This window comes from Tachypleus tridentatus, chromosome 4 (genome assembly GCF_004210375.1).
Source record: "Tachypleus tridentatus isolate NWPU-2018 chromosome 4, ASM421037v1, whole genome shotgun sequence".
In the NCBI taxonomy this organism is placed as follows: Eukaryota; Metazoa; Arthropoda; class Merostomata; order Xiphosura; family Limulidae; genus Tachypleus; species Tachypleus tridentatus.
In genome coordinates this window covers 98,143,331-98,165,142 of record NC_134828.1, presented here as the reverse complement: position 1 = coordinate 98,165,142, position 21,812 = coordinate 98,143,331, and the positions used below count along the sequence as shown (strand labels likewise).

The window sequence follows — 21,812 nt, the reverse complement described above, 5'->3', positions numbered from 1 at the left end:
ATTTGTTCCTGTGTTAACTCCATGTTAATGGTGGCATTAGTCCATTAGAAAAACTCCACAATTGTAAAGTAAAATGCAATGAAGTTTAGTATAATTCTGAATTTATTATATTTATTTTGACAAAATTTTAGTAAACATTACAAGTGTGTTGTACACAGAAAATCAGAATTTTTAATGAAATATTTCTACTAAATACTTGTTTGTGATTTTCAGACCTCGTAAGTGAATGTGAGTGCAAGGTGATTTTCATGTTAAGAAAAAACTTCTTCACTAACAAAGCCTCTTAAATCTCCTGAAAGTACAACAATTTTTTTTTTCTGGTAAAACATTATACATGATCTCATACACTGCTGGCCAAAATCTTAAGGCCAATGAACATAAAGACAAAATATGCATTTTACATTGTTAGACTCAACCACTTATTTGAGTATAGTTTCGAAAGATGAAAATAAGAAAAGGAAAATAAAAATCTTTTTTAGCATTTAATAAGAAAAATGTGAACACTATGAAATTAGCCTAAATATTAGCTGGTCAAAAGTTTAAGACCATACCAAAAAAAAGTCCAAAACAGGGTAGGAAATGCCCAACAAAAGGTCTTAGTAGTGAGTTGTACAGCCGTCATTGCGAATAACTGCAAACATTCATTTTGGCATGGTCGATAGATCACGCACTGTTTGGAATTGACGTACATTTCAACAGACTTCCCTTGCCATCCACCCCCAAACATTTTCAATGGGGTTTAGTTCAGGCGAATACACTGGATGGTAAAAAAAATCACGTTATTCTCCATGAAAAAGTCCTTTGTCCTGCTGGCATTGTGGATTGCAGCGTTGTCCTGCTGAAAGATCCAGTCACGTCCACACAAGAGAAGGCCTTCAGTCAATAAGGATGCTCTCTCCAACATGCCAATGTAGCCAGCTACTGTTTGATGTCCCTGTATAACCTGAAACTTCATTGTTCCATGGAAGGAGAAAGCACCCCAGATCATGATGGAACCTCCTCCACTGTGTCGTGTATAAAATATCTCCGTAGGATATTCTTATTGTACCAGGTTAAATTTTTTCTCATCAGCAAACAAAACCTTTGTCCACTTTTCTACGTCCCATGTGTAGTGCTTCTCAGCAAAGTTTAACTGAGCTCTTTTGTGGTGTGAAAGGAGGCATGGCCTTTGAAGACATTTACATTTTTTAAAGCCTTTCTCTTGTAGATACTGTTTTATTGTTCTTAAGCTGCATTCTGTGTTGGTAAGGGCCTTAATCTGGTTCGACGATCGGCTGGTGTCTTACCAGACAACCCGTTGAACCCTCCTGCTCAACACCAGCAAAATTTTTTTGGGTGAACTGTATTCCTCAGTCTTTCAAGAAATTTGCAACAGCAGTTTTACTCTGCCCAATCTCACCAGCAATGGCACATTGAGAGAGACCTTGCTTTTGCAGCTTCAAAATTCTGCCACATTCAAACTCTGTGAACTTTTTAGCCTTTGCCATGTTTTTACCCAATGTAACACAGGAGATGTCAATGGGAGATGTTGACAACACTAATGCTTGAACACAAATGACTAAATTTCATTACATGTTTACCGATTAACACCTCATTTCCGTATGGTCTTAAACTTTTGACCAGCTAGTATTTAGGCTAATTTCACAGTGTTCACATTTTCTCTATTAAATGCTAAAGAAGTTTTTTTATTTTTATTTTCCCTTTTCTTATTTTCATCTTTCTAAGCTCTACTCAAACAAGTGGTTGAGTCTAACAATGCAAAATGCATATTTTTTCTTTAAGTTCATTGGCCTTAATATTTTGGCCAGCAGTGTATCTTCTATTCCCTAACACTAACTATACAGCAAAATGAAAGTTGAAAAATATGAAATAAAATGAACAGCACCTTTTTTAATCTTCTTTCAATGGATTACTTATGTCTCAATAGAAAGACATAATGTTTTTCTACTGTTCCTTTTCTTCTGAACACTTCTCATCTGACCACCATTCCTTCATTTCTTGGTGGATTTACGTGAAAAATTTAGTAGAATTATTCCTTGGTCCAATATGCACAGATACCTTCTTCACTTTTTCCATTTAGCCCTTTTAACTACTTTATAGCATCAAAGGTAAAACAACACAAAAGTGTATATTTTGAGCTCCTGTGTGTTCATACTTATAGCAGTAATAATGAAAATTGGCACAGATATACATTTTCATGTACCCAACAGAGTGACATAAAAAGGTTGGATTTGTCAGACCTCACACAAAAACATAATTTATGGGTCAATTATTCAGCAACATTTTGGCCAATTTACAAGAAATTTGATACAAAGATTTTTTTTTTTTTTTACAAGTCCTATACATATGCATACAAATGTGTGGGATATGGCCACTTATGGTTATTTTATGGGGTGAGAGGTACAAAGGTTAAATAAACCCATAATTTCCAAGGTTTTGGTCAATTACTTAGCCTTGCTTCAATTTACAAGAAATTTGAAACAAAGACATTTTTCTACAGGCAACACACACTAACAGAAACAAAAAGGTTTTATGACAATTTTTCAGCTATATTTTGTCCAATTAACGTGGGATTTGGTACAAAGATGTGTTTTTCTCAGATCTCAAACAGGGGTATAAACAATTTTGAAATTTCTGTCTTTTGCTCAATATTTCAGCATAGAAAGCATAATTTCAGGTTTTTGTGAACTATACATACACACATCTAACACTAAATGGGATTTGATACAACAATATTGTTTCACAGATCACAAGCAGTGACATAAACAGTTTTAAATTTTTTCTGGCATCCAATTTGGCAATGATGCATTCACCTGCAATTTTGGCCTCTTTAATGTTCCTTTTATCTTCAGAGTTTCAATTGTTAACTTTTTTCCTTTGACACTATTAGTTTTCACACTTAATTTGCATAACCTCTAGAACACTGTTTCTCACCCATTAATCTATCCTATACAATTTATTGACCTATGAGATTTCACAAATCAAAAATCATCAAAAATAAAAATGACAGAATATTTTCTTAAAAGTCATTATGATTTTTACACTTCTTATATATTAATGATCCATGAGGGTTCAAGGCAACAAATCAACCCCTGAAATTGTAAAGAATAAGAAACACTGCAGTAGAACTTCCTTAATTAATGTGAAAGATTTTTTTCAGTAATCTTTCATATGTTGTTTTTTGTATCCTAACACAAAGTTTAATAAAATCTTCACAGTGAAATGAACAGTTAATGCATATAAATTAAAATGAATACACTGAAAAATACCTTTTAACTTCCTTCAATAGACTGTTTCACTAAATTTATCTTCAAAATTTCAACTGTTAATCTTTTTATGTTTTATTTTATTTCATGATTTTAATGCTACAAATTGTACTCACTTGACCAGTAATCCTATCAAAAGCAATATAACCAGAGCAACAGATCATTAGCATGTATCATAAACACCACATGATTCTTGCAATTTCAAACTATAGCTTTACTAGACTTCATTTTTTTCAACATATCACTTCTTCAAATAAAGATTAACATATTTTTCAAATGTGCATTTTAAAACACAAGAAATATACCAGGCTGGAATAAAATGTTCTAAAACTACTTTAAGTGGCTTTCAAACTAAGACCACAAATAACTAAAAAATTCCATTATCTGCCAGTGCAGAAGTAAAAATGATCACATGTAACACATTTGAGGCATGTGTCTATTCACAAAAACAAACATACTATTAACTACAAAACTACTCTAGTGATCATAAGCTCACCCATCAAACAAAGGCACATCATACAGATAAACTTATTTAACAATATGATAATGAGGGAGGAACATCTGGTGTAGTTATAAATACATCTAAATCTCAGCAATTAGAGAAGCTGCAGGGTTCAAATTTTATATACTTATCTGTCAATATCTGTAGTTTGTGTTTCTAATTGGCTGAACAATCTAAATATCATAAAAGGAAATACACTTAATTTTAGAATTGAGAAATCCAAGTGGAGATGTAATCAGTGATGTCAAAAAACCCACTTCTAAGAAAAATATATATGTAAAAACAGCTCGTTTGGGTTGAGAAAAATTTTTTACATAGAGGAGCAAACAACGTTTAGACCTTCTTCGGTCATTATCAGGTTCACAAAAAATTTTTCTCAACCCAAAAGAGCTGTTTTTACATACATATTTTTCCAAATGGAGATGTGTCATATGAGACAAAGAAGTAAAGACTAAATGTTTATATAAGTATTTTATCTTGAAATTAAGAACTTAAAATTTAAAATAATATAAAATTTTAAATTAAAAACTAGATATTAATGCTAAATTTATTAACATACATTGATAATAATTAAATTTTAAAATGTAACTTTTGTAAGAGGTCTTGACACACACCCACACTTCGACTTGGCCAAGGTATAAAATTAGTTTCTGTTAGTGTGTTCTTGTGCTTACATCTATGTTAAATTATTTCATTTTAAAATAATGTATCTCTGTTAAAGAATATTTGTATTAGTTTTAATTGCAATTCAAAACACAAATAAAGGTTTTACTTCACTGGTACGTAGTATAATTTATTGTTAAAAGTTGTTATTATAATGAAATCATTAATTTGCATAACTTGAATTCTCTGCAATAAAGGGTTCAATTTTGAATTTTTCTTTGTTCAAGGATATTTTTGTGGTATTGTACTGATTTCTGTTTTTAAAGGTATTTTTGTGTGTTTTTGTTTGTTCAGCTGTAACACCTGTGTAGTGTTAAGTGTTTTTGGAAGCAAGAAGAATTATTGTCATCCATGTCCAGCCCAAATTTAAATATCACAGAGTTTAAATTAAAATTAATTGCCAACTTGAGGACAAACCTACAGTAAGAAAAACAAGAAAATATAGAATATGAATTTCCCATGTGTTTCTAACTTGTTGTCATTTTATAATATTCATTCTGAATTCATTCTTTTTTTTTAATATGTGAAGGTTTTGCATAATACATGGTTAAAAAAGCCATTAAGTGGATCTTGTTTCAAGTTAACACCCAGGAAGAGCACTGCTTAATACAACATACTGTGTGAAGATGTCAACAGCAGCATTCTTCAATAGTCATTCATGTGATGTCTAGAGATTATGGCAACTCCTTTGTTGTAATGAGAATGACCAATCATGTGGTTAGCATATTTAGCTCTGGGTAAAAAAAAATTTAACTCAGAACAAAAAACACTGAATTTAGTCTATAAAACTTGTCAGTCTATTCTTGTACATGATGGTTACAATATTCAGTAAAAACAATCATCCATCATAAGTATAACCACATGTGCATATACTGTGTTTATGTCAATAATAATAAATATTGCTTATTTATGTTTTACACTTCATGTCTACTTCCTTTATTTCATTTGAAACTGATTCAGTAAGACAGTTAGTACTATTACATAATCTATACCTTGAGCAACTCTTCTGTTACATAATAGACCTATCCAATACAGCTCTAAAGTTAATTCACAAAATTTTAAAAACTCTAGTTTTTATAATAATTACTTTCTACTAATTGTGTAAAAAAAATCACAGTTTATGACAGTTATTTTACATTATGTTGTTTGTAGTTAAGCAAACAGCTATACAACAGGCTATCTGTGCTGTGCCCAACACAAGTATTGAAATTCAGATTCTGATGTTACAAGTCTTCAGACTCACTGCTGAGCTTCTGGGTGGCTATTTTGTAGGTTCAAATCACCACTTGAACATTTACTATGGTTTTAGATACATATACAAACACATTAACAAGTACACATGTGCCATGTATAGCAGCGATTTCTTAATACAGAAATGGCAGGATAATATTAGGATTTTTTTAATATTTGGAGAAAAAAAGGCTATAAGACATCCTACTTATAAACTTTTAATGTAGAAAAAATTCTATATCTTCACAGAAATGTTAAGTACTTTTCAATAAACAAGTATAATAATATGTAAGTTTGGGATAAAGTGAGACAAAAACATTTATTCTTTCAGATCATCAAACATTTAGTATGGAAAGAAAATATAAACTGTTAAGGTTTGGTGTTTTATAGACAAAGCATGAACTGTTAAGAGTAATTCTAAGTGTAAATACTGAATCAATTGTTGTGTTTTACAATAATAACCATCAGTAACACAAAGTGTTTGAATAGATAAGATAAGGGAACAAACTGCTATAAAACAATCTAGATACTTCTAATAACACCTTCCTTGAGAAATTTTTTTTAAAAGTGACAGGAGTTTTCAAACTACTTACACAATTTAATAAAATGCTGAAATATACTTACAACATAAATATGACATCCACAGAAACTATAAAAAGCATGTAACGTTAAAAAACTTAAAAACCCGTGATTTGTGTTTATAAATTGTTTTTTAAGGTTTTACATACTGACAGTGTCAAATAGTTAAATGAATAAAATGCATACAATATTTAAAACTATCAAAAACTACTCATAATATTCACCATAGAAAATATACTTTCTAAAACCATATTTAATAAAAACGTTATTTATAAAAATTTAAAACTATCAACCTAATCTTTTCTGTAACTTTGCTACCGAGGGAAGGGGCTTTGTTGAAGGTGTTGTGGAGGATACACCACCAGAGATTTCTTCTGTCTGCCCAGAACACTGAAATGTAATAGATGTACTTAATCAACCATAATGTTCAAGTCCGAGGAAAATATAAACAAATATAAAATATGAGCATGTGCATGTTCTACCAAATTAATAAATAGCTGTTAAATCTTACATCTGTATATATGTAGAATTAATTAGCAAAAAAGATGAAAACCAAAAGTTCTGGAAAAGTTCTTGAATCATTTTCAAACTATATCAAAACAATGATTAAGATAAATGTTTTTCTTTTCACATCAATATTGTACAACATGGATATGCAGTCTTTCAGCTATTAAGGCATTTACTGGCTCAAACTTAGGGTTATAGAGAGTGTCAAACCACAATAACCATCAGTTATATGTATGATATCAATGAGCATATTTCTGCAAGCATTAAAAATGAATACATCAATTGAGTGTTTTTATTTGGAATTCAGAGATTTTAGCGTATAACAACTAACTCTCCTTCCACAAGAAGAAATATTACTGTTATATTATTTCAAAATGAAGTTTCTGACAAAACACATAACCTGTCAAAACTTATTTTAGTACCACATATTACAGTTCCAAACTGCATGTGTATTATTACCATAATGAAAAAGAAAAATCTTAACTTCTTCTTGAGATGTAATAATAGCATTATAAGCCTTGTAAGTCTAAAGATTTAATAAAACTACCTTGCTATAACAAATATGGTGTTTTAATTTTAATTCTAAATCTGATTATTGAGATAAAAATATAAACATATTTATATACTTTATATCACTGAAACAAGCTAAGTTTCTATAATACTATTACATTATACCATTAAATTAGTAAACCTTAATAATTTCATAGGATATGGCTATACACACTGCAATTAAGAGATATACCACTTAAATTTGTAATATATGTTTAAATTAATGTTATACAATTACTTCAAACTGAATATAAAAATTTTAATACTTTTTTGTATATCACTTTAAATAAATATGATTTACCTAAAAACCAGATGTACAACAATGATATAAAATGTTCAATACAATTAATTAACTAGTATTAAGGGAATTACAATAATGTACAATACTGAAGAGATCAATACAAAATCAAAGGAGAAAAATGCATACAAATGTAGGAAAAATAATGCTTCAAAAATCATGTACTAACTTAAATGAACCAAAACTGATGCAAGATATGTGTGCATTACTACCTATTAAACCTGCACATAAAGGAATAAACATTATTGAAATAGTACTAAAAGCACAATTTTTGTTCAGTAACACTACAATACAAATATAGTACAATTTCATGCAGTTTTCTAGAAATGGTACCAGAGACAACAGACAATAAAGAAATCTAAAAACTGAAAAATTTAATGGTTCATATAAAAAGAGTTGATAATGTTGAACTGACTTTAAATTTACGAAATATCTAAAACTTTGATAAGTTTTATGCCAGACATTTAGCAAAATTTAACAGAAAAATTGGGAACATACACTTTATGTCTCTTGAAAGAACAATATACAACTTTACAGTACATTATTTAATTAATGATATGTAATGCTTATAAACCTCTTAAATTAATTGCATCCACCACAATGTGAGGAAACCCATTACAACAGAAACCACCCTGTTAGAAAAGTAAAGCATATATAAAGATGACTCCTACCCTTCCAGAATTTATATTTGTATCCCTTAGTTTTGCCATTCTCATAAATAAACATGAAAAATGATGTCAACACTATCAACTCCCTCAACAATCTTAAACACCTCAATCAGATACCCTTAATCTTAACCAATCTTCACACAACAACCTTTCCATCCTGGGTATCATCCTAGTGGCCCTCCTTTCCAACAATTCAATGTTCTTCCTAAAGTAAGGAACCCAAGACCAAACACCATACTTCAAATGCAGCTTAACTAGTGACTTATAACCTCTTTACATATTTCTACCAATAGCAAAGGCTGATACTCACATACTTTAAGACTAATCAACCAAAATACCAAGATCTTTTTCTTTCAAATTATTAGAGACTGAGAATTTTCTGAATTTTTTTCTAGGTATATTATAGCACAAACTGACCCCAAGAACACAAGTCCCAAAATTTTTCAAAACAAAGTCACAGTTTGTTTTTGGAAGTAAAATACACCATCACTCTATATCTCTGCAAAAATGTGACTAATTGTTGACTGTAGTACTTCAATACTCGTATTCAGAATCATCAAGAGGCAGGTCTAGCCCTGGAGACAATTATGTCATTGGGCCCCTTTTAAAAGTCTTCACAAATTCATGATACATTCAAGGGCATTTAAAGAATTTTTCTGGTGGGCAGAAGCCAAATATGTTGAAAATTAACATTTTTTGAGGCAAAGTGATTTCCCGCAGTACTGCAATTTTTCCTTAAGTATATTATGAAAGTGAGAATAATTATTCTTTATTCCATAATTCCCCAGGCCCCAGGACTGTAGGCCCCCCCTCTCATTAGACATGCCTATATTCATTTGAAGAATTTTTTTATCTTGGAGATATTGTGATGACTAGCTACATTACAAGTTATGAATTTCACAGGGGTAGATAGAAACAACTGTACAACACTCCTTCCTGCATTAACTTGATCAAACAACTGTCAGAAGTCACACACTTCCATACCACATTCACCAATATGCAAATATCACACTTCAACATGCTGCTCAGGATACATGAGTACTTTAACTGTTCTGCACTTCACACAGATTTTCCTCCAATGGATTTATTCATCACTGTAATATCTGTGATAAGTATCACTTGTTAACACAGCTAAGAACTTGGATTTAACAGAAGTACCATGTCCATGGTCTGTACATTTTACAAACTTTCAACTGCCACTCAGAAAGTTTACTTCTCCATGCTGCCAGTCCAGTCAGTGTTGTACACTCACAAACCATTGCTCAACTATACCTTCTAACTTTAACACTCCTACGAAAAGACGTTTCTAGTCCTGATTTCTCCAAGCCCGTTACCCTGGCTGTGGTTTCGCTAGATAGTAGATAGGGACAGTGGGAATCTCGTTAATCCATTCATTAATGGATTTAAATGGCAATTTCATTTATATACAAAATTATTAGCCTAATATTAATAACCTTTCAAGTTGCTCTGGGGCCTATTAGGCCCCACTTTTCGTAGGAGTGTTAATGTTAATAGCAATGTCAGTGATATAGTATCTACTCATGCATTAAATTCTTGACCATGAAAATAACAGTGAAAGTATTTAAAACTTATTAAAAGTTAAATAGATCTTTCTTCATCATACAATAATGGCACTTGGCAAATGTTAGCATTTAGTTCACATATGCTATAATATATTTCATACTGTCCTGTATTTGCAATAGTAGTACTTCAATTTCACTTTTTCTGGCAACAATATTCAGGATAAATGTAACATATTTCAACATATAAGCTAAAATTGTATACTACAAGGCACGTTGTAGTAACTAGCATCACTTTGTACAAACATCATTCCATTTTTGATGGAGTTACAAGTAAATTACTATTGTTGAAAATGTGGCTGAAAAATTCATTAGTAATATGATGCAAAACTAAGAAAATTTTTGTATTATCTTATCTGTACATTCAAGCTAATCTGTTACAGTTTTAATTTTACCAGGATCTGTAAGTACTCTATCGATTCTCACTATGTGTCAAAGTGGCTACACAAGTTTATTTCAGATAAAATTTTGCTGGATTCTGTTTCAGATATTCTGGTCACAAGCATTTAATTATTATTCCTATATTTTCAACAGCAACCTGAAATATCTAACCTTATTGTCAATGAAAATTATCCAGTTACAACTGAAAATTGTTTGCATCAGTAATGTGAATTTAACTAGTGCATTAAAGAAGCCAAAAGCCTGTTGCAAAACTCATACAAGTCTTCTTGAATGCTCTATGTGTATGAAGATGCCTTCTCATCAGTTTCAGTAAGAGCAACAGGTTCAAGGTATTGCCACCTCTCAATTGATAGTCAGTCAGAATAAGCCTAGATGGCATTGGTGTCTGTTGGCTCTTCTTAATGTGTTTTGCCTTCAGCAAAAGAAATGCAGCTAATACTGCAGGTTCATTTTGCTCCATGGTTCAGTGAAAGTTACAGTCTCATACCACACATACATCATCAGTCATACCGATAATGCCCAAATAATATCTTTATACTCGGTTGTTGACATGTCAAGGTATGTTTTATAACATAAGTATCACAGATGAGATCACTGACATATATGTTTAAGTTTTTCTTGGGAACTGTATTTACAATTTTTGAATCCCAACCCTAAATAGCTGCATCTTCTAGCAGGTTAATGCACTGATGCAGCTTTCCAATTCAAGAGTTAGTCAGTTTCCATGTCAGAGAAAATAAACATTCAGAATAGTCTTGCAATAAAATTTTCTGACTGGTCAATTACAGAGAAAAGATAAGCTGTAAATTCATATTTGATACTTTCAAACATATTCAACACTGAATTGAAATAGTGAAGATTAGCAACTAGACTTTTGTCTCCATTTAATTTCTTCTTGTATCTACTGATTGTGTGGAACTGAACTCCAGTAAAACATATTTTAACTTCTCAACCTTTTATAGATTATTTTATTTGCATTTATTTTATTTTATACAGTTTATTTTCTCCAATTATTTTACCTTTGACTTCAATATCCTGAAAAAGACTTTCCACTAAATGATCAATTTTTTGTTTTCAATAAATATTTTTATATTTAATTTCATACTGCATCTTATCTGTTTTAATTCTGCTTACAACAAATCACCACCAAGTCTTCAAATCTCTAATTATTACAGAAATCACATAACTGTGTGCTTTAATTTTCCTTATCACATCACCTTAACAAAAGTTGTCAATTTCATATACAATAAAATTAGCATATTAATATATATATTAATGTATATAGCTCATTCCTCTACATACATTATAAAATGAAAACTTCTAGGTTGTTAAAATTTACCTAAATGTACATTACTTTCCCATCATGTGACTGTTAGAAGCACTACTTACATTTATCCAAACAACATTCAACTGTACTGAATCTTAAATCTAGGCAAAAAATAACCCAACGTCTACAAAACAAATCATACATATACATATGTATATTTCAATTATGTCATGCTTATCTACATGCAGCACTGCTTTACATTCAGGTTCTTGGGTTCACTAGGCTCAACTGGTCTTGCAGGTAAGCTGAATTCAGGTGGTGAACCATGGAACATCTGTACCTCTGCAGATCCACCTCCATCATCATTAGATTTTTGAGATTCTTCATAATCTCCACAGTGATGACTCTTGTTTGAGGTTTCTGTCTTGGAAAACATTCGTATATGCTGTGGTTTAGAGTTCAAAGGCTTTAGGTTAGACTTTGAAGTATCACTATCAAATCCACTATCTTCCATAACTGAGAGTATACAGAAGCCTATAAAAGAAAAAAACAACAGAACAATAAGTTCTTAACAAAATGTACCCATATTTAAATAACCTAACATTTCTGAAAATACATTTTTTTTCTGTTATTAAAATGTTACTTTTTTTCTGTTAGGGCATATAGCATTGAGTTTAATAACAAGAAAGATAATTAAAAGAGCCAAAGATATTGAGCTGGCTTAAATATCTTATACAAAATATTCAAACAATACCTCATGCATGCATAATTACTACTAATATTTCTCTGCTTCCATTCTCATTACTAAACACTTTTTGAATGGTGTACAGATTAAAAACTGAACTAGACCAAACTATAGAAAGAATACTACAATAAAAGCTACAGAATGATTTATAAAGAGAAATATTTAGGTTTCTAAACTCTAGTGATCCCTGAAAAATTCAAATCATCACAATCTGGCCTATGGAATAAAATCATGGTTAAAACAAATACTGCTCATCTTAAAGTAGGTGTCACAGCAATGTGATAAATAGCTCAAATTAAATCTGACAGAACAAGGAAAACTGTCTTCAGAAAGACTAAAATTAAAAGAGCACCTTCACATGTGAATAGAACCAAAGTTAAACTTTTTCAAAATGTTCATAGCACCTGTATACCTTTAACATCATATTCAACTTTAAATCTTAGTTTTAGAAGTCCCTGGTCTTCCTAATTAAAATTGTATATCAGTGTTTTCCATGAAGATTTGTTTGCACAGTTGTCTGAGAAAAAAAAAAAATTAAGTTACTCTTTCAAAAATTAGGTCTTTTTAAGAGGTTGGGCTACCTTGGATTCTCAGTATTATGTGGTACATGTGAATTAGTTCATCAGGATCCAACAGAAGTTGTCTATGCAATCATTATCCTATCCAAGCTGTTATACACTGACTGCATTTACTATACAAGATTCATTTAGTAAGTTTCACTTCAATTCTGTGTCTTTATTATCTTCTGAAAGGGGTTTGGACAAAATTAAAGAGAAAGCAATGTAACTTAGTTAAGAGTGAATTCAGTATGGTCATGAAGTAGTTAATCTTAACAATTTATATAATTAAGAATTAATTTACTATAGTTCTAAGGCCAATAAATTGTATTTTGAAGGAAAAACTTTGAAATAAACTTTCAATTGATCCTAACAATATTTTGTTAGGTTATTTCCCAAATAAATTATATCATATCAAATATCCCTACCTCAATTCTTATTCCTTGTAGCATACATACAATTGATGAAACATTTCATCAACTAATTCCAGTTCATACTGCAACAGTTGTTGTTAGGAAAGTTACTAATATAAATAATGCTTGGACTGCTACTGTGTCTATTGTATCCCAGTGAGCATCAAGAGCCCTAATAGTACGCAAAAGGCTATGGCAGCACTAGATACAACACATATAGTGTGGTTAATATATTATAATCTTCTCCCATTGATATTATAATTGCTTGATCAACTGTGAGAGCAAGAAGACAAGCCTGATGATTTGCCAGTTCTTCTGAATAATAACTTGTTTATTAAAGACAATAATAATTAATAATACATGGCTTGTACATTGTGTTTCTCATACTCCTACATTAGATTTGTTTGTTTGTTTGTTTTGGAATTTCGCACAAAGCTACTGAGGGCTTAAACTGTAAGACTAGAGGGAAGGCATAGTCATCACCACCCACCGTCTTGGGCTACTTCTAGTGGGATTGACATTATACTCCTGGGACATATAGAATAATAACTGTTTACTTTTGAATCTTAGAGTTTCAATTTTTTAAAATTTGATATATTGTTTAACTTATGCCCTAAATATTATTTTTCCATAATCATCCTTATCCTATAAATTTCTCAAGTTTTCTCACCATTATTAATGCTAAGTAAGTTTTATCAACTGTAAAATTTGCTTCCCAGTCACAGAAGGATATGAAAATTTATAGGTTTCAAAAATGGCTGTATTTGATAGTAAATATTTATTCTTTACAATAAATCTACAAGTCATAAGATGTACATGAGAACCTTGTTAAAGTGTATCTTGACATAATTTGAATTCAAATAATGTAGTCAATGTTTGGCTCCCAATTTTCTTCCATAACATAAGGAATTTTGACACTGGTTTGTCCAAGCACACCCAAAAGGACCTTCTGTTTCTGGCATGAATTTTAATGTAAGGCTGATGAAATTTGATCATAACTTCAATTGAAAAATGCTCTCAATTCAAAGCCAGTAACAGCTGCTTGGATAGATTATTCAAAAAACAAGAAGTCATCAGCAAATTTCTTGTTTCCAGAAATATTTGTTCAGGAAATAATTTCACTGTCAATTCCTAGCCAAGTGAGTTGATAGACCTACTGAAAGAGGTTGGATATACAACATTATCCAAGTGAACAATATGATAAAAATTTCTGGTTGTTTCATGTTACATTCTGAAGATGAAAAAATAAAAGTTTAAAATTTGCAAAAAAATGGACTAGGCTTTAATTTTCTAACACTTATACTGATAAGATAAATAGCTTATGGAAATGACTCATTGAAGATTGACATTTTATAATTTTAAGAGAGGAAACAAAAATAGTTTAAAAAATGAAGAGCTAATTTAATTTTTTTTTTTTCAATTTCTCAAGAGTGGTTAAGGAAGAACAGTATTGAAGGACTAAATGGATTCTTATTTTTAATAATTTATGTCTTTCTTCCATTTAAAGCAAGACATCCATAAACAATTCCCAAAAATTAGTGCAAATGAATATCTGGTTTTCATAATATTTGCTGGTAATAACCTCTCCTTAATATGTAGGTATTTGTAGGTCAGAGTAATACTTGCAAGTCAATAACTAAATTGACCTTTCACATACTTTTGGTTTAGCAATGGATTTCATTAGTCATTCCTTAAAGAATCACAAATTCCTATTTTCTAGTTCAGTCCTTTAACTTAATAACTGCTATTATATCACATTTAGTGTCACAGTCTATTATCAAAAAAACACTCTTTGATACACACTTTCCAAAATTGTTTAACGTTCAGTGTTAAAACTATTAACTGCATATGTAACACTATACATATCAGAAGAGCTTATAACCAATTTTATAACTACCATGCTACAAAGATGAAAATAGCATTAAATGCTTAGACATACTGTTACAATTAGTAGTACAGTAACACTTGTACTGTTGAAATCTTGTACTCTACGTTGGAGGACCAATCTTCACAAAAGTATCTCATGTAGAAAGGATGTTCTGAAATGCTTCTCGAAGTTTTTGAAAACCGCTCTTTCTACTTGCTCTATTTTTATACTTCTTTTCTACAACTTACAATATTTCTACTACTTTTATTAACTCGTACTACTATTACTAATACATTACTAAACACAAACTGACAAAGCAGCAGCAACGTATTTCACATTTGTTCATCACTGATACTCCGCCTAAATCATCTTTAATTCATATTAATATGTTTTCAAATCAGTAATAACAGCAGCAACTAATAGTAAAATAAGATTGCAGGGTGTATCATGTAAGCAGCGGTTTAACTTTTATTACTTCATTGTTTTAACTTCTCTGCGGCACACCTTCCCAACTTGCTAAATTTACGTGAGAACAAGAGCATGAGACCGGATTGAAACTAACAAGGAGCCGCTAAAAATACTTTCTTTTATAATGACAATCCTACAAATAAAAACAAAACTACATATAAAACACTACAAAAATATTGCATAACGCTTCATAATAAATAACTAAAACCAACCAAATGAGAGGCGAAATACAGATCCAACTATAAATAAAAGTAAACCAAAAATTCCGTTATAAATACACGACTGCTACCTGCTTGCAAGTTTCGAAACTTTCAGAAGTGTATAATTTAATAACGAAATAAATATGTTTTTAAGAAGCATTCAAAATTCCTGTTTTGTTTTAAATTATAGTCTTAATCTAGTTCCATAGGGATTTTCTAAAATTAAAAAAGTATTCCATGTGACGAGAAACCGACTTGAAGTCGGTTGGTATGGGCAGTAATCTTCAATTAAAATAAAGTACAGAACCATGTTTCGATCTTATCAGGTTAATCTGAAAATGACCAAAAAAGGTAGAAATGTTGTTCTGTACTTTATTTTAATTAAAGTTTTAATGCCTATACCAACCGCCTTATGAACACATTAGAAGATTATATAATAATAGCCTTTAATTCACTCCATATTCGTCATATCCATCGGCAACGACTTGTTTCCAGGCCTGAAAAGAGAGGGAGGAAGGGCTACATTCCCGGGGCCCGGAGAAATATGGGATAAAGAATACATATGTATTCTCGTTTTCATAATATACTTAAAGTAAAATCGCAGTACTGCGGGAAATCCCTTTGCCTCAAAAAATACCTTTTTTATCGAAATATGTGAATTCTCAACACATTTGGCTTCCGCTCACCAGAAAAAATTCTTCATACGCTCACAAATGCACTATGAATTTATAAAGACTTCAAAAAAAGGCCTGGTGACATAATTGCCCCGGAACCCGACCTGCCTCTTGATGCCCCTACTGGTTTCGCTCAATCAAGAAATCTTAATGCGTAACACAGTGTCGTGTGACAAACATACTTAATTCTAATCATGCTTTGCCAACTCTTAGAAAGTGTTCACACCAAAACAGTTGTTGTTGTAACAAATGACACGCACAATTAGTGTTCCGACTACTGTTGTATTCTCTCTAGTCTTACACTGCTAAATTAGAGACGGCTAGCACAGATAGCCCTCGAGTAGCTTTGTGCGAAATTCCAAAACAAACAAACAAACCCAACAGACCTGAAGAGCTATGGACTGAGTGAGAAGCGTCGTCGACAATGGACATGTTAAATATACAGTACATTAAATACTAATGTTTTGGTTTGTTTTGAATCTTGCGCAAAGCCACACGAGAGCTATCTACGCTAGCCGTCTCTAATTTAGTAATATAAGACTAGAGGGAAGAAAGCTAGTCATCACCACCCACATTATAACGCCCCCACGGCTGAAAGGGAAGCATGTTTGGTGTGACAGAGATTCGAACCCGTGACCCTCAGATCACGGCACAAATGCATTAATCACCTGGCCTTGCCGGGCCAATAGAAATGTTAATTTCTTAAACTTTCAACGTACTACATTATGAATGGAGTGTTGAAAGAAAAACCTAGCAATGTCGTATGACAAGTATAATTAATGTGATAATATGAGATAAAAACCCTATAACCTGAGCGTTTTCAAAAGATGGACCTTTGTTTTTCCGGAGCAAAATGTGATAGTATGTTATCCACAGAATGTCTGCCATATCCATTACTTACGAGGCTTTTCTCTGTATGGCTCATCAAACCAGTTAGAAGGTGACACATACTTTTATTGTGTACATCATAAATATTATGAACAACAAGTGTCAAAGTTTAATCTAGAACACAATAATTTATTTTTCTAGATTAAGCAAGTGAATTATAACTGTAATCAATTTTAAATATGAAATAGGGAAAGCGTTAATAACACAATATTATATATTAATTTAATGAATTGTTTTTGTTTCTTTGTTGTTTTTTTACATTGTTCTTAAGTGCAATTTACTGAGTGAACTATTTTCGGTCTGCATGCTCACTGTAGGTATAGAAACCAAATATTTAAGATTATGAGCCCTCAGATCTAATGAAAGAAAATGGATTTTTGGTTTGTTTGGAATTTCACACAAAGCTACACGAGAGCTATCTGCGCTAGCGGTTTCTAATTTTGCAGTGTAAGACTAGAGGGAAGGCAGCTAGTCATCACCATCCACCGCCAACTCTTGGGCTACACTTTTGTCAACGAATAGTGAGATTGACCGTCATGTTATAACGCCTTTACGATTGAAAGGGCGAGCATATTTGGTGCTACGCGGATTCGAACCCGCGACCCTCGGATTACGAGTCGAACGCCTTAGCCCACCTGGCCATGCCGGGCCCTATATAGCTTATACATACAAAGATATTTTAGTTTATTTTCTCCTTTCACGTGCTCCCCGCTAGTACAGCGATATGTCCACGGATTTATAATGCTAAAATCAGGGGTTCGATTTCCCTTGTTGGGCTCAGCAGATAGCCCGATGTGGCTTTGCTCTAAGAAAACGCACACACTCTTTTTATGTTTACACAAGCTTGAGTATGCGTGCACATCCGTAAATTGTTGTAGGCCTATGATGCAAACAAGGTTACCAAAAGAAAAGCAAGTTACCTGAGTTACACAACAGCAAACACACTTCAAATATGTTTGAAAATACTGAATAATCTCTCTATTTTGAAAAGTGTGCATTCCACAAAGGTTTTGTATTTATAATCCAGCTTTAAATGTAGTATAAAAACTTGACATCACATATTTAAAATTTTCTAACTATTCTAGTCCTATGGTCAGTACTGAAAGGTTCAGTTGCAACTTAAGGAAACACATCTATACAAGCCAAAGACAGGATGAAAAAAATAATGCTGATGTCACATTTTGATCTCAATGTCACCATTAAGACACGCAACTTCCCTTAACTGATATTTAAGCTACAAGGCTGAAAATATAACATCCACGTACGCATGGGGATCACCTATTTCTGTGATGTGAAAAAAAGTATATAATAATAGCAGGGTGTTTTTCCGTGCAGTTGAAAATTCATCTATCTATGTCCGTCACACCAAACATGCTCGCCCTTTCAGCCGTGGGGGCGTTATAATGTTACGGTCAATCCCACTATTCGTTGGTAAAAGAGTAGCCCAAGAGTTGGCGGTAACTGGTGATGATTAGCTGCCTTCCCTCTTGTCTTACAGTGCCAAATTAGGAACGGCTAGCGCAGATAGCCCTCGAGTAGCTTTGCGCGAAATTCAAAAAACAAACAAACAAATCTATCTAAACAAGTTCATGTTGCGACAGATATATCGTTACACGTTATATGTTTGTTTTATTGTAGTTTTCTTTTTTGCCTGTGACGTATATTGTTGGCTGTGTTTTGCCCAAGTCCCGTCTGTTTTCGAAATTTGTCGAAGATTTTTTAGGGTAAGAACAAACAATATTTGTTCAACTGAAACAGCTAGGAGAAAGTTGCGTGATTCATATAAAAGCAGATAGTCGAGAGACAGAAGAAGAATATTGCTGGGTAGTTACAATCAGTGTGATATAGGCCTCGGAAGTTATAAATATGATAAATGCATGTTAATTCGAAAAACTATAGAATTTGACCAAGAACGTTTATAGGTTTCGAATATTACAAACCGTCCAACTTCAGTGAATTAATTATTTCGGACGTTATTGTTTAAAAATGTACAAGGACATTAAATATCTTCGCCGAGAAAAGTCAACTTAAAAGGGTGCAACAATATCAACTCAAAATTAATTTGTTCATTGTGTACCTGGATTGTCGATAAAATATTCAGTTCTTGACCAGATAAAAAACTCAGTACAGTTTGTAAAACTGTTGTATATAAATAATTATTGGTAATTATTATTAGCGATAACAGTTATTACAAATTTATTTTGGTTTTTTTACGTTATTGTTTATATAATAAAATATAGTTGTGATAAAAAATAAATTGTGTGTGTATCAACCTTGTTGGCAAATGCCATAAATGATACATATTAACATTTAATTAACTTCTAAATTAAAGTTTCCGGTTATATAAAATAGTAATCCCTAACATAATAAATCGGCGACTTGTCCGAAATAAATTACAATACGTAAAAATGATATATATGTTTTTGAAAATATATTTAAAATTATAAAATTCCATCCTACAGTTGATAAATAAACGTATTTGCTAGAATATTCTTCATTTCTTGCTTGACCTGTATATATGAGGTATAATAAGGCGTCATCTATTCAAATTGAGAGTTAAAATATAATTGTTTAGTTGAAAAATATTTTAAGAAAAGCTCCGGGTTATAGCTCAACTGCTTATCGTATTTAATGTTTTTGCATAGTCTAAATTCTTCTCATGAAGCGTTACAGTTTTTGGCTTGAAATATTTGCATGCAAATTGCCAAATTGACTGCTTTAATACTGAACATCATGTATACATTTTATCAGTCATCAATTTGAATCATTAAATCAAGCGCATTTCTACATATATGATCATTATTTAATTATGAACTTACTTTGTGGTATTCTGTCACATTGATGTTTGACAGAAAATTATAAACATGAGCTAGAACATGTAATTTAAATATAATGCAGAAAACAGTTAGAAAAGGAATAACAAGCAAATGCACCTTTATCCACAATCAGAAAAAGAAAGAGATATTTTTTCAGTTTACATCGTTTTTCTTCGAAGACATTTAAATAATGAAGCCTACACCAAAAATGGCAAAGTGTGTTGCGTGAAATGTTTGCACAGCTATTTAACAAACTCCTGGGAAGGTTGTAGGGCAATTAAAGTTAATTCTTGAAAATTTGAATTTTACTCCTCTAAAATCTATAAATTCTTCGCTTCCATAAAGGATCTTCGAAGCCATTTAAGCATCATTACACTAATTAGAAACACATCGTTTTATTAGAGTAAACAATGCGTATGTTTATAATTGTATCTCCAGCCTTATTATTGTTGTTGTTGATTATGCCGTAGAGTAGTTTAATAAATCTAATGTATTCACTGTTTTGCTCTGAATAATTTTTCAAAGTCCTGGTTTTCTGCCTCCAAAAAAACGTGGCATTTTGCTAACGTCATTAAATGAAAATTAATTCATTTGGGCAACATACAGCGCATTAATTGCAAAATGCCACGTTCGAGATTCATCATTTCTTGAGTTCATTGTTGTACTTTGTCTGCACTTGATTTTCTGCAATTGTTTCAGTGAGTTTTTCTAATAGTTGACGACGACCATAGTTTATTTCTGTGCTCTTTTGCTTGATTATTTATTCAACTGTTTTTCGTATTTCGCAAAACAACTTGGCTCAGTATATTAATATACTAATGTACTGAGCCAGGTGGTTAATGGATGTCAAAAAAGCTTATGCAGTAGAAAACTGTTGAAAACATATAACATTCAACTGAATGTATATGCACGTATGTCACCTGAAATATATTCTTCATAATTGGACATTACAACAACAAAACGTAGGAAAGAATATGATTAAAAACTGTTAATTTGAAAAGTAGAATAGGGGTCGTTAAAAAAATTCAGAAACAAGCCGAATCAAAATGCAAAAACTTATATTTTCAAGGCTAGAACTAGGACCTCTAAAAAGTAAACAAATTAAACTATAAATCTCTCTTTTTCGCTCCACTAAAATTGACACGTACTGTACACATGGAGTCAAAATTGGAATTTGTAGATATTTACAGCCTGGTTTTTTTTCGTGTCCTTAGTTGTAAGCTTGAAAATATTTTTTTGCATTTTGATTGAACATGTTTCTGTAAATTTGACGATATCTACTCCCTTTTTAAATTTATTTTTTAATTATTTTGTTCTATTATACGTAACCATGGTAAATAAAGTTCAAACTGATATATATCAATTTTTAAGAGTCTCTGTACCAATCCTTGAAAAACGTATGATCGCATTCGAGGACAGCATGATCGAGAAACAATTCCAGGCAAGTACACGGTGTTTGGAAAGTCACTGTGCACTTACGTATTTATTAACAGACATGTTTCAATATAGAATACAGGAGATAAATATGAATGATAATTACAAACAATGTTGAAAGTGACCCCCGTTGGCATCAATACAGGCCTGGATCCTTCTTATTTTGTTTCTAAACACCGCTACCAGTTGCTGGCTTGAAATAGACTTAATAAAATATGATTACAAAACTGCACAGCGAC

The 21,812-nt window shown here is 31.7% G+C and overlaps 1 protein-coding gene across 7 annotated transcripts in view; it reads right to left on the bottom strand.

The window, feature by feature from the left end:
* Window positions 1-16,556, bottom strand: part of LOC143249744 (protein FAM219A) — a 60,950-nt gene extending 44,394 nt beyond the window's left edge. Inside the window, exons 1-3 of one of the 7 annotated variants that reach the window (XM_076500091.1) lie at window positions 16,448-16,556; window positions 11,771-12,045; window positions 6,534-6,630 (exon numbers count right to left, since the gene is read on the bottom strand). In XM_076500091.1, the coding sequence (XP_076356206.1) occupies window positions 6,534-6,630; window positions 11,771-12,025 (352 nt within the window). In that variant the 5' untranslated portion in view covers window positions 12,026-12,045; window positions 16,448-16,556. The other 6 variants (XM_076500086.1, XM_076500087.1, XM_076500085.1 and 3 more) reach the window with 6 other exon arrangements.
* Window positions 16,557-21,812: the final 5,256 nt, after the last annotated feature.